The sequence below is a fragment of the Terrapene carolina genome, unplaced genomic scaffold (assembly GCF_002925995.2).
Source record: "Terrapene carolina triunguis isolate 2854851 unplaced genomic scaffold, T_m_triunguis-2.0 Scaffold183, whole genome shotgun sequence".
NCBI lineage: Eukaryota > Metazoa > Chordata > Testudines > Emydidae > Terrapene > Terrapene triunguis.
Window position 1 is genome coordinate 1,538,369 of NW_020664534.1, and position 14,097 is coordinate 1,552,465.

Consider the following 14,097-nt stretch of genomic DNA (forward strand, 5'->3'; position numbering starts at 1 on the left):
ACATGCCTAGTCTGAGCGGCGGAACAGGTTGCTGATTGACTCCCTCACTTCACGGGAATCTCCCTCAGAGACCTCCAGGAAACTCTCGTGGAGATACTGGGCAATCCGCTGCCGCAGTTTCCTTGGCAGAGCTGCTTTGTTTCTTGCCCCATTAACGGTAACTTTCCCACACCACAGTGCTGTCACGGGGGGGAGGGGAGGACGGACCATTGCTGCACACAGGCGAGCCGCATAGGGGCCGGGGAGGAACCCACAGGCTTGGAGAAGACCCTACCTTGATTCCCTGCTCACCCTCAGCAGCGAGATATCTTCCATAATGATCACATCCTGTGGAAAGTGTGGGGACAGGAATGATTATCAGGCCCCCTCTACAGTGCTGGCTCTCCCCAAGAGCCATGTGCCCAGTGTACAGCAGGGTCAGGGAAGAGTGATTTACCCTGCCCCCGTGGCTACTCACCATTTTGGGCGTCTTGCAGCTCACGTGTGCTTGCCTGGGGGTCAGCCAGTTAGTGACAGGTGTGAGAGTACTGGCTGTGTTTTAAAGCACTGAATCAGTGTTGTCTGTGTCGCAAACAATACTGCTTCTGTAAAATGTTGCGTTTAAACTTCACAGAGATGACCTTGGGAGCCCAGCCTCCCTCTTTGTTATAGGCGGCACAACGGCTGCGCAGAATTAGAAAGCGGCCAAGAAGAACTAAGGAGGACTTTCTCCATGAGGTTATGATGCACTCCGCCGCTGAGAAACAGGAATTGAAGGAGTGGCGGGACAGCAAGAAGGGGGACTGAAAGGAGAACGCGGCACACCAGAAAGAAACCACGGAGTGGCTCTTAAATGTTATGGAGCACCAAGTGCACATGCTCCAGGCAATACTAGCTCTTCAAACGGAGCAGCTCCACGCCCGCCCTCACCTGCAGCTGCTGTCACAAAACTCTTTCCCATGCGCCCCACACACACCGCCAACAGACTGTTATCAACTTCCTGGCTCCACTCTCTACCTGCATCATTCCACTCCTCTCTCCTCACAGTTCAGCACTGTAGACTCCCACTGCAATCAACCCCCATCCCTCTGCAGTTTGGCCCTGCTGAAGTATAGCACCCGCAACACTGTACTCCAAAGGAGAAGGCTGGGTAGATCCCTGGACATACACAAATCTGTAGCCGTCCCGGGACCCCTCCTCCTCTTGAGACCTTCCCTTCCTCCTCCCTGCTGATGTATTTTTTCGTTTGACTCTCTCCTCCAGTTGTTGTCTTTTAATAAAAGAATTGTGTTGGTTTGAAAGTAATCTTTATTCTATTAAGTGAAAGCAAAAAGAGCACTGCAAAGCAACATAAAATTATGTTAAGCCCCCTTCTTACATCATGTGCACCAATCACCTCCTAGCATTACAAGCACTGCAATCCTGAGCATAGCAACAAATATTAGCAGCTTTCAGCTTCAAATTGCTGCCTCAAGGCATCCCTGATCCTTATGGCCCCGCCCTGTGCCCTTCTAATAGCCCTGGTCTCTAGCTGTTCAAACTCAGCATCTAGGCAGTGAGCCTCTGCGGTCCAGCCCTGAGTGAAGCTTTCACCCTTCCCTTCACAAATATTATGGAGCGTACAGCACACAGCTATAAGCGTAGGAATACTGTCATCGGCCAGGTCCAGCTTCCCATAGAGGCATCGCCAGCGGGCTTTTAAACAGCGAAATGCATACTCCACAGTCATTCTGCACTTGCTCAGCCTGTTGTTGAAGAGCTCCATGATGCTGTCAAGTTGCCCCGTGTATGGCTTCATAAGCCACGGCATTAAGGGGTAGGCGGGGTCTCTGAGGATCACAATGGGCATTTCAACTTCCCCTACAGTGATCTTCTGGTCCGGAAAGAAAGTCCCTGCTTGCAGCTTCTTGAACAGGCCAGTGTTCCAAAAGATGCATGCGTCATGCACCTTTCCGGACCAGCCTGCGTTAATGTCTGTGAAACGCCCATGGTTATCCACAAGCATATGGAGAACCATTGAGAAATATTCCTTGCGATTAATGTACTCAGGGGCTAGGTGGTCTGGTGCCAGAATTGGAATGTACGTGCCATCTAGCACCCCTCCGCAGTTAGGGAAGACCATTTGTGCAACGCAATCCACAATGTTACGGTCGTTGCCCAGAGTCACGGTCTTTCGGGGCAGGATGCGATTAATGGTCCTGCACACTTCCATCAACACGACTCCAACAGTCGATTTTCCCACTCTGAACTGGTTAGCGACCAATCGGTAGCAGTCTGGACTAGTCACCTTTCACAGTGCAATCGCCACGCGCTTCTCCAGTGATAGGGCAGCTCTCATTCTCGTGTCTTTGCGCCGCAGGGCTGGGGCGAGCTCATCACACAGTCCCATGAATGTAGCTTTCCTCATGCAAAAGTTCTGCAGCCACTGCTTGTCATCTCAGATGTGCATCACGATGTGATCCCACCACTCAGTGCTTGTTTCCCGAGCCCAAAAGCAGCGTTCCACTGTCAGCACCTCCGTGAATGCCACAAGCAATCTCGTGTCATAGCTACTACAGGTGGTGAGATCAATGTCGCACTTGTTTTACCTTTTTAGTTTAAGGAATAACTCCACTGCCACTCATGACGTGTTGGTCAGAGCGAGCAGCATACTGGTCAGCAGTTCGGGATCCATTCCTGCAGCCCAAAAGAGGCAGAGCATGCAGTACACAAACCGTTGAAAGACAGCGCCAAATGCGGACGGAAGCACAGGGATTGCTGGGATGTGAAGCAATGCATCACGGGACATTGGGACCCAGGATGCCCCATGACCCCCTCCGCCTTCCCACAAGTCTCAGTGGCAAAAGAGAAAGAGGTGTTCTGTGGGATAGCTGCCCAGAGTGCACCGCTCCGAATACCACTGCAAGTGTGAATACGCTATTGCGCAGGCAGCTGTCAGTGTGAACACACACTGCGGTTTTCCTTCTATGCTCTCTGAGCAGTGCTGTAACTGCCGGTGCTGTAACTTAGGGCTAGTCTACACTGGCAACACTAAAGTGCTGCCGCGGCAGCACTTTAATGTGGCTTGTGTGGTCACGGCGCTGGGAGAGCTGACCACCTCCATGAGGGGCACGGCTCCCAGCACTGGTGCACTGTCTACACTTTTTTTCACACAGTGCTGTAAATTGCCAATGTAGAAAAGCCCTTTGTCAATGTAGACATGCTCTTAATCACAAAACCACCCAGCCTCTCAAATTAAATCATCATCAGGGGCCACCCGAGGTCTTGTCAAGGTTAGGGAAATTTACATCGGTGTAATTGCACTGATATGCAAATTAATAATCTAGACAAGCCCTTAATTAACCACCTATTGAGCTGAATGGGGCAACTCAAACCTTCTAGAGCTTGTTTCAGTGTCCCTGGAAACGAAGGCAGATATTGCTGCATCAATTATACCTGGATCAGATTTTAAAAGCTTTCTTTACAATCATAACAGAAGGCTTTCATTTAAAATAGAGAAATTGTGGAGAACAAGATGGCAGTACCTGGTAGCCAAAACAGCTTGACTTTCCTCAAATTAAGTCCTGACTAGGCCATTCTGCTTCCTCAGGTTTGCAAACAAAAGATTTTCAACCTAATTTTATTGCTCTTTTCATTTAAAGATTTGACAAGGAACAAATTTCCTGTACAGCCATTTCATACTAGATTAACTAGAAATTCATCCTAAAGAATTTCAGGGTTTTTAAATGAGACAAGGTGGGTGATGAGGTAATATCTGCTAATGGGCCAACTTCTGTGGTGAAAGAGAGAAGCTTCCTAGCTTACCCATGTATGAGCTGAAGAGGAGAAAGCTTGTCTCTTCCACCAACAGAAGTTGGTCCAATGAATATTACCTCACCCATCTTGTCTCTCTAATACTCTGGGACCAATACAGCTACAACTCCACTGCAAATAAGGTTTTAAATCACAGTTGGAGCCAGATTTTATTTTCCTTTACTCCCAGTGCAATTCCACTGAATAGACAGGGTTATGCAGCTGTTTGTGTAGAATCCTGCCCCGATACACCAACAATTCAGTATTTGTTTCTGATAGGTGAACACAGGACTGGGCATATTTTGTGGATACCTCCTACCCCTAAAAACAGTCCTAGGAGTGAAATACAGAGGCCAGATCTAAATTTACATCAGTAGAATTAGGTCACTCAGGGGTGTGAAAAATCCACACCCTGATTGAGACAGTTAAACCAACCTAACCCCCAGTGCAGACAGCACTATGTTGAGCGAAGGGCTTCTCCCACAGACATAGCTACTGCTGCTCATGGAGGTGGATTAACAACACTGATGGGAGATGTTCTCTTGTCCACAAAGTAGCCACTTCTCTGAAGTGCTATAGCAGCATTTTAAGTGCAGACCTGCCCAGAGGCCACCAGGTACATGTCAAAGGGCTCCCAGGGCCTTGCATTTCCTCCCACAGACCTATGGTCCCGTTCCCCCTCCCTCCACCCCCATCACAGGCTAGTCCCAGGTCTCCTCTCAAATGGAAACCTGGGCGCCCCGGCCGGGGAACCTGGGCTCTGAGGGCAGGAGGCTCCCAACATTCCAACCGCACGTGCTGCTGCCGCCTGCCCAGCCCCCATGGACCGCGGAATGGGCAGGAGGAAGCCGCGCATGCGCAGCGGCTAACCTGGGCCTTGGAGCCGCCGGCTGCAAAGCCGCAGGGGAGCGAAATCGGCACGCAGCCAGCCGGCCGCACTGCGCATGCCCGCGGGGAGGGGCGGGCAGCCGGATCCGGCCTAGTGGAGGAGGGGGAATGGCCAGTCTGGTCCCAGGGGCAGCGGCTCTCGCCGCCCCGGGAGCGGCCCGCAGCAAGAAGCGTCCGGCGAGCCCGGGCAACGGCAGCGGCCCCAGCAAGAAGAAGAAGGTGGCGGCGGCGCCGAGTGGCCCCCAGCTAGCAGTGAGTGCGCGTGGTGAGGACTGGCGAGGGTGGAGTGCGCATGTGCAGCGGGAAGGGGGGAACGGGAGGAGTGCGCATGTGCGGGGAGTGATAGCCCCCCACGCCTGAGCATCCCCCCATCCCCGAGCCTGCCTCTCCCAGTGCCCTGACCTAGCTCGCACCCCACTGGTGCCCTTGAGCCCCATAAGCCTGCGTGGCCTAGCAGGCAGATCACTGGATCAGGACTCTAGAGCTAGGTTCTATTCCTACCTCTGCCACCAGCCTCCTGGGTAAGCGTGGCACCTTTGTGCCTCAGTTTCCCCATTTGTGAAATGGGGATAATGACACTGACCCCCTTTGTAAAGCACTTTGAGACCTATTCTCATACAGTCCTAGAGCATCTCAGCACAAAAAAAACAAGGCATATATCCCCCAATATACATGGCTGAGTTCAGAAATGGAGGACACAGTAATGCAAATAGGGCTTTGCAATGGAAATGCTCACACCTGAGCTAGGCTAAGCCAGATCCCAATCACCTGGGTTAACTGTGTATTGTAGCCATAGTTTAAGGGATGTAACCTCACATAGGTGCAATAGAGGCATGTTTAAAACCAATTTATATGTATCTAGGTCACTAAAAGGTGTAATCATGTTAGAACTTCCAATCAGACCCTGCTTTGGAGAAGTTAGGTTTAAGCATGATTGCTGCAAACCCAGAATCCTGTACTATGCTCAAGGACTTGTCTTCAGCCTAATATAATTCAAATAATTAGCCCTTCCTTGAGTCCCATCACATACAAATCTCTTAACTCAAGTATGATGGTGCTTTTAACTCAAGATGGCCTGTTGGGATACATGTTGAATTAGCACAACTCATCAGTTGCTAATACAGTTGCTCTTTGCATCTTGAGTGTTATTTCATAGTGTGGGCTGCTCTCACTTGAGTTAAACTAACACAAGAAGAGTTAACTCTGCAGTGAAGATGCCTATTACATAGTGGTGTAGCATCATGCATCTCTTGAGCTATGCCTACCAAATGAGGAGTGGGGCCAATGGAGCATGCAAGTCTTTACATGTGAATGTTGAAAAGTTGAGTATCAGTAGGCTTTGTGTGTATATAGTGTATATCCTCAATGATTTCTATTCCCTTTTCAGGAGGCATAACTGTGTCTAGAGCTAGTGAAAAAACAGGAAAAGTTTCCATGACAAAAGTTGGTCCTTATTTTTCATAGAAAAGTATCTACTTACCACTAGAGCTAATCAAAGAAGTGTGAATCACAGCTTCTAAGTGAGCAATGCTGACAATAAGGTTGCTTATTTTCACAAAAGCCATGAGTTCGATGGGGAGATCTCTTGAATTCCCAGCAAATCCTCTGACCCTGTAACTTGAAGATCAGCATCCTTGTTCCCCTCTGTATGACAACAAGTCCTCCCTCAATTGGACAGCATCTCTGCAACTCCTATGAGTTCAGCTTGTGGTGTTTATAGATCTTCCTTTCCCCTTCTGTGGTATTATCAACAAGCAGAGAGTTATTTGGCCAACCGTTATTTGTAACACTGGCTATTAGCTAAAATAATGTTAAAAATGATTGCCAACCATTATCACATTTGACAACCATTTTCAAGAGCTGTTGTGGTTAGCAATTTGGATGTTCAAGGATGGTAAGGGCTAAGTGTATATTTTATATGTTGATAACTTGTTTATAAGAAACAATCTATTTTTATGTTTGAGATATATTCTTTGTCAATAGACAGCTGCTAGTAAAGTGAAAGAATCCTTCATTTCCTACCCTAAATTGGGTTGTAGTATTTTGTGCTAAGCAGCTTTTGCATTCCTCCCTTGAGGTGGCTGCATTGCACTGGTGGATGAAGTAATTTCTCTACACAGTGTATGAAGTACTATATATAAAAGTATGCTATTGACTTCAGTGGTGCAGGGTTTGTTCCAAAAAGTCACAACTAAGCTCAGGAGCTTAGGGGCTGCCAAAAGCATGCTTAACCCCCTGGAATGAAGAAAATCTGCTGTCAGTCTACTGGTCCTCTGGCCATCAAACACACACATGGTGTTGACTAGCTGTGGAGAATGCCACATTCTTTGTACCTTAGAGAGAAGAAGAGACACCCTGATGCAGGGCTTTTAAAAGAGAAATAAAGTTGGTCTGTATATTTTTAGAGAGTTAGAAACACTCATCAAATGGCATGTTCTTCAGCAATAACTTTTTCTACCCATACCCCATAAATTCCTACAATTTTTAGTTACACAGCCACGAAAGTATTCATGCATAAACTGATTTATGACAAGATGAAACACTTAATAAATCCATTCTCTAATTTAATCATAATGCAGCCCGTCATCAACCAGCTCTCACTCTACTTCATGAGTATCCCTCTGATCAAGTAGTTCAACCAGTCAGCGATTAGTTTATCCACAAACATTGTAAACCTGTCTGTACTTTTTATGAATAAGTTGCTTGCTGACTAGCTGGTAATTGTGGGACTTTTTTTAAACTTAACTGAATTAAATTCACCTGTCCAACAGTCCATGTAGCTATACCTTTTATACAATCCAGTTTTAAAACAAGTTTTGTGAGAATGCTTAGTACTCTTCATACCATTCACTTTCCAAGTTAACCTCTTTTGACCTTATTTTTTAAAACTTTGCATGCTAAGCATATCATTAGTCATATGTCTCAATATGGAATGTTTTTTTCTTGTAAAGAAATAGACACTATGAAACAGATGGAGAAAAATAGAGTTAACATTCCCCAGTTTAAATCACCAAATTATAGTCAATAATACATACATTACACACTTATGTAAAAGTCTGCAAGATTGGGGCTCTAGATTGCAAGTTCTTAGGGTAGGGAAGTGCCTTCTTATATCTTTTTAAAGCACCCAGCACACTTTTGCAAATTGTGTAATTATTGATGCACAGGACCTTGTGCTTGGCCCTTGTCACTGTAGATGTATTTCACATGTAATGCTTAGTCTGCACTTTCCCCCACATCTGTGGATCAGTCTCCATGAAGTTAAACAAAAACTGTTTTTGTGGTGCCCCACAAGACTTATTTTCCCTTTGCATGCTTTAGAGTAGTAGCTTCTACAGTGCTTGAACTGGGAAGAATGTTGGTATGGTTGAAATATAGATTTCAAACAAAAAAAGGGAGTAAGGAAAGCAGTGAGAGCAAATGAAGTTTTGTTTATAAATTTTTTTATCAACTTTGCCTGGTAAAATAATTGGTTAATGGGAAAGTAGATTTGTATGCTCTTGTGCAGTGGTTCTCAAACTTTTGTACTGGTGACACCTTCCACGCAGCAAGTCTCTAAGTACGCCCCCCCCCTTCTAAATTAAAAACCCTTTTTTAATATTTAACACTATTATAAATGCTGGAGATGAAGCAGGGTTTGGGGTGGAGGCTGACAGCTCGTGACCCCCTGAGGGGTCCCAACCCCCAGTTTGAGAACCCCTCCTCTTGTGCATCCTGGTAGAAGGACCAGGTTTCTTGCTACGTATCAATGCAGCTCTTTACTGGACTTGGACTATATTTACCCAACACATAACCTAGTGTATACATTGAGAACTTACCTTTAATTCATCTATGTCTCAAACATGAACAACAAAATATTGTTCACTGTTTGTGAAAGGTATTGGGTCATGTTTGTTTTGGAAGGCCACAGTACATAATGCTCTTCAGTCATGTCTGCAATAAGAGACACAGCCCCTTTGGAAATAATGCCTGTATTTACCAAATGCAGAATTAAAAATGAATTTACAGGAGAGCGTGATTGCAGTTTGATTACATCACTTTTATTAGTCTTACACAATTATTCCTCCCATACTGTTGTTCCATTGAAAAATACTTCAATCTTGCTGGAGTTCAGTATTTTCAATATTGAGGATTAATGTGCATATGAAGTAGTGATGGAAATTAGTAGAAAACCGTTGATTTTATTGTTGATTGATATAGCACCATTCATTTAGGGATTGTCTACAAGAGGAGTTTGTTTTTTGTTGTTGTTGCTGCTGAAAGGATTTCCACTGTTGCTCCAGTTGTTTCAGCTCCATCAGAACCAATGGGAGCCCTAGTGTGCTCTGAGCAGCTAGTGCAGGGGTAGGCAACCTATGGCACGTGTGCCGAAGGCGGCACGCAAGCTGATTGTCAGTGGCACTCACGCTGCCCAGGTCATGGCCACCGGTCCGGGGGGCTCTGCATTTTAATGTAATTTTAAATGAAGCTGCTTAAACATTTTAAAAACCTTATTTACTTTACATACAACAATAGTTTAGTTATATATTATAGACTTATAGAAAGAGACCTTCTAAAAACGTTAACATGTAATACTGGCACGTGAAACCTTAAACTAGAGTGAATAAATGAAGACTTGGCACACCACTTCTGAAAAGTTGCCGACCCCTGAGCTAGTGTCTTTTTAAGCGCAATGGCCTGGATACATAAAGGTACTTAAGTGTTGCAACACCTAACTTTTAGGCGTCTGGAAAATTATTGGGATTCACAAAGCCTGAGTTAGGTGTCTGGGCTTCATACAATGCCTGGGGACAGATAAGCACCTTGGAATGGGATCCACAAAAGCTAGTGTGCTAGGCATGGAGCAACCTAAGCTAACCAAGCAGATATGCTAATTAGAGGGGTGTATCCTAAGCCACATACTTTGACAGAATTTGGCACCTAAGTGTGGAGTGCAGGTAGATGCCTAGCTCTATTTGCAATCTGCAGCCAGGAACCCTCTCCTGGAGCTAGGAAGTTTAGGTGCCTGCCTAACTGCACACAAAACAGCCTATAGGAGGAGATCTCCTGTGGCGACGAGAAAGGAAAGGAGACAGAAAGCCAGGTCGTGGTAGCCAAAAAGCCTCCCAGGGAATTTTTCCTGGGGTTTTTATTCTTTCTACTTCCCTGCTTACAACACTTCTAAGTGGTTAAATTCTTGCGCATAGAAGGAGTGTACAGTGTACAACAACATGAGATAACAAACCCATATCTTGTGCACGTGAAAGCAAGCTGCGAGGGTGATGATCAAGTCAGCCAATAAGTTTCCTAATCACAAACGCTGGGGTGAAGGCCACTCCTGCCTCGTAGCCATGGGCACAGTGTGCCGCACCCGTGGGCTGACGATTCGGGAGCTCTGCGTCCCTGCAATCTCCCTAACCTGAGAGATGATAGATCAATGTTCAAATCCCTCCTCATCAGGTAGAGTAGGGGATTTGAACTGGGGTCTCCCACATCTCAGGTGAGTACTCTAACCACTGGGCTAAAGGTTATAAGGGAGGGCCTCCTCCCTTCCTTGGCCATCTTGTGTGGAGTTAGGCAGCCTTTAAGTACGCCTAGTGGATTAGACCCCGCACATGATTTAGGTGGAGTTGTGCTGGGGATTAAGTGGGAGGTAAGCATCTGGACATCCAGAGTGAGGCAACAGTATACATGCTCAGAAGCAGAAACATAGGTGACTAGGGAGCTTTTACTGAAAAAGCTTAGGTGCTGAGTGAATTTAGTCACCTGCAGGGTTGGGCGGCCACTGAACAGGAGTTTTTTGGATCACAGTTGCACCTAAAAATGGGACTTAGGCACTTAAGTCTGGGGGATAGACTTCTAAGTCTGTTGTACACAAAAGTATATGCTGCATTGTACAGCAGGATGTATTTGCTAATCAGAAAACAAAGAACAGAATGCCTGCCCTGAAGAGCTAACAAGCTAAAAGGCAAAACGTGACAGTGCAGGTAACCGAGGGATAGGGAAAACATTATCTTCTGTAGGTTTGTCAGAAGACATTTGCAGATGATTGACAGAAGATGGAAAGTGCTATTTAAGTGCTAAATATTATCATATGGAAAGGCTGCTCCAGGCATAGTAACATACAATAAGGTGAGTTTTAAATAAATGCTTCACTTTGAAAATGATACCACAGTTTGTCCTATGCTTTGGATACATAGAAAACCCTTCATAAAATTTCATGGCAGAGCTTTCCTGCACTTTTTTCTCTATGCATTGGCATATGTAGTTTCTCTTCCTATTTTTAATGTTGTTGTAAGTCTTGATATAGTTTATTTTAATCTTCATTTTGCAAACTGTTTTCTCCAGTGTTTCAATGGCATTTAAGAATTGGTTACATAAATGACTTGATATGATGTTTGTCTCAAACAGTGAATGTAGTTAATGGGAACCTCCTTGTTTTTATATAATTAATCATGTAATAAACACTTTATTTTATTTAATATGTCAAGTGCCTATAACAAAAGTAACTAGGAGTCGTACAATAGTATTAAAACATATACAAGTCAAAATGACAATATCGTTCCCTTACTACAGGGTTGTCTCACCCAAACAATCAAACAAATAGATTAAACCCCAAGATAAACACAAAATATTGTTCATGTTAAAACATGACTGAACAAAGATGATCGTGAAATTAGGTATCTGATAGTCATATTTTCTAAACCTCAATATCAGGGCCTTTAAAAATACATATATATGAATTACAATTATGTACCAAGAGCCTGTTCCACTGTGACCGCTTTCCCTCTGACTTCAATGGAACAGAATTGGACCCTAAACCATTTACCAAATATAATAATAAAAAAATGCTATTTTCTCAAAGCCATAAAAATATCCTCACTGTAAATAGGAAACTATCAAATACATTTTAATGTAATTTTGTTTTAAAAAATTTCATGTTCAAGCTAACTTTAATTCCCTGAAAAATAAGATTGTAGAGGAAAAGTTGAACTGTCCTTAACTACAGAAGTAGTGAGTGCCACCATAGCTATCATGTTCTGGTTGAGTACCCCTTACAGCAGGGGCGGGCAAAGTTTTTGGCCTGAGGGCCGCATCGGGTTTCGTAAATTGTATGGAGGGCCGGTTAGGGGAGGGGGTCGTGACCCGGCCCCCACCTCCTATCCGCCTCCCCGGGACTCCTGCCTCATCCAACCCCCCGTTCCCCGACGGCCCCTCTGGGACCCCATCCACAACCCTCACTCCCTGTCCCGTGACTGCCCCTGGATCCCTCGCCACCCCATCCAACCCCCCCCCCCTTCCTGACTTCCCCCCGGGACCCCTGCCCCCATTCAACCCCCTGTTTCCTCCCCAACCACCATCCACACCCCCGCCCCTGACCACCACCCGGAACTTCCCTGCCCTCTATCCAACACCCCTCTCCCCCCGCTCCCTGCCCCCTTATCGTGCTGCCTGGAGCAGCAGTGGCTGGCGGCGCTACAGCCACGCCGCCCGGCTGGAGCTGGGCCATGCTGCCGCCGCCACCACACAGCCCAGAGCACTGGATCAGGTCGGGCTCTGCAGCTGCGCTGCCCCAGGAGCTCAAAGCCCCGCTGCCCAGAGCATTGCATCGGCAGCGGAGCGAGTGAGCTGAGGCTGCGGGGGAAGGGGGCGAGCCTCCCGGGCCAGGAGCTCGGGGGCCAGGCAGGATGGTCCAGCAGGCCGAATGTGGCCCGCGGGCCGTAGTTTGCCCACCCCTGCCTTACTGCATGCGCTGCATTGTAATGAGTTCCCACTAGGCAACTAAAAATTAATCACTCATTTAAATTAAATGAAACTCGAAAAAGTTAAGGTCTCCAAACTTATTCTAATTAGTGTAACATTGTCTTCTATAAGATTTGTTGTGGCAAAAATAACAGTTCTCCTCTATAGTTGGAAATTTAAAATAAAAAACAACAAAACATGTTTCTGAACAACCCATTGCCATGATAGTGATTAGGGAACCAGAAATAATACAATCATGTGAGTGTGTAAATAATTATGTAGTTGTTGATTTAAAAAAAAAAGGCTGTCATATCATTATGCTCTAGAGCCTAAACTTTCATTTTCTGCCCTGAAGGTTGCTAAGATAACTGTAAAAATGTGAATTTAATGTAACTGATGAACCAATGTCTATCTCAGGCCTGGTCTGTGCTAATAAGCTAGGTCAACCCAGCTGTGTCACTCGGGTGTGAAAAATCCCCACCCCTGAACTACATAGTTAAGCTGACCCAAGTCCCTGTGTAGATAGCGCTAAGTCGACGGAAGAATTCTTCTGCTGACCTAGCTACCGTCTCTCGGAAAAGTGGATTATCTGTGCCAATGGAATAACCCTCCCCGTCATTGCAGGCAGTTTCTACACTGAAGCGCTACAATGGCGCAGCTGCAGCTGTGCCACTGTATTGTTTCAAATGTAGACAAGCCCTAAATCTGCAGGCAGCCTGAAGCAATATCTTTTGGAAGATATGAAGTGTCCCCATGGGATGTTAACTCAAATCTACTTAAGTCAATTTAAGTATCTATCTTGCTGGATGTAGTGGCGATATTGGGGATATTGGTTAGCTAGTTACTGCTATGAGCTGCTGGGATGAGGAATTCAATTTCCCTCTCTCAAATTCAATCACGTTCACATCGGTCCATAAGGAAGGAAGTATGGAGGAGATGCATCACCTCATTAGTACCAAAAGCCTCAAGGACCTTTTGAAGTAAAGCCTAGGCTTTCACTGGGCTTTAACTCAACCAGTTTAGCACAAATTACCTTGTTTTAGCTAGAGTTTTAGACAATATTAGTTAGATTGAGCTAGCTAACATACTCTATCATCACATCTTTAAATCCTAGTCAAGGCAAGGCCCTGGAACGCCTTGCAAAGTTAGGTGTTGCAACAAAGCAGACAGCAAACAACTAAATATTAAATATGAGTATTAAATACCAGCAAGTTCTTTTATTGCTCTCCCAAAGACTAGCTTTATTTCCTAGGGGTCCAGAAATGAGAACCAGGACTGTTCTTAGATATTTGTTGATGTATAATCCATCCAATTTCTTAAAGAACCAGCATCCCTCCACATCCTTGGTGAAAGGAAGATTATGTTTATAACACACAATTAACAAACACTTATCAGTAATGTTTATAATAACATCTGGCCAAGATTATAATATACATGTTTTAATTCAGCTTTATAGAAGGAGAATAATTTTTAAAACTCGTCATTTTAAAAGGGAGACTATTAAGGCTGGGAGGTCTAAAAATGGATTTTGCTTGACGTTTGTCACATATTGAAGGATTTAGAGTATCCGTAATCACAAAAGTATGTGTATTTCCAAATCAACCTATGCCAATCCCAGAGAAATGCTACCCTCACCCCCCCCCATGTGATTTGATTTGAGATTCAGAGTAAACACAGATGTGCTCCCACCCTTCTTTCTACATCATAGCACATGTG

General features: G+C 45.3%; 1 protein-coding gene across 3 annotated transcripts in view; it reads left to right on the forward strand.

The window, feature by feature from the left end:
• Positions 1 to 14,097, forward strand: part of INO80C (INO80 complex subunit C) — a 50,817-nt gene that overhangs the window by 6,337 nt on the left and 30,383 nt on the right. The window contains exon 1 of one of the 3 annotated variants that reach the window (XM_024213355.2): positions 4,744 to 4,911. The exons of 1 other annotated variant lie outside the window; for it this stretch is intronic. In XM_024213355.2, the coding sequence (XP_024069123.1) occupies positions 4,768 to 4,911 (144 nt within the window). In that variant the 5' untranslated portion in view covers positions 4,744 to 4,767. Of the gene's footprint in view, positions 1 to 4,743; positions 4,925 to 14,097 lie in introns of those variants that run through there. One more of the 3 variants, XM_024213357.2, reaches the window with a different exon arrangement.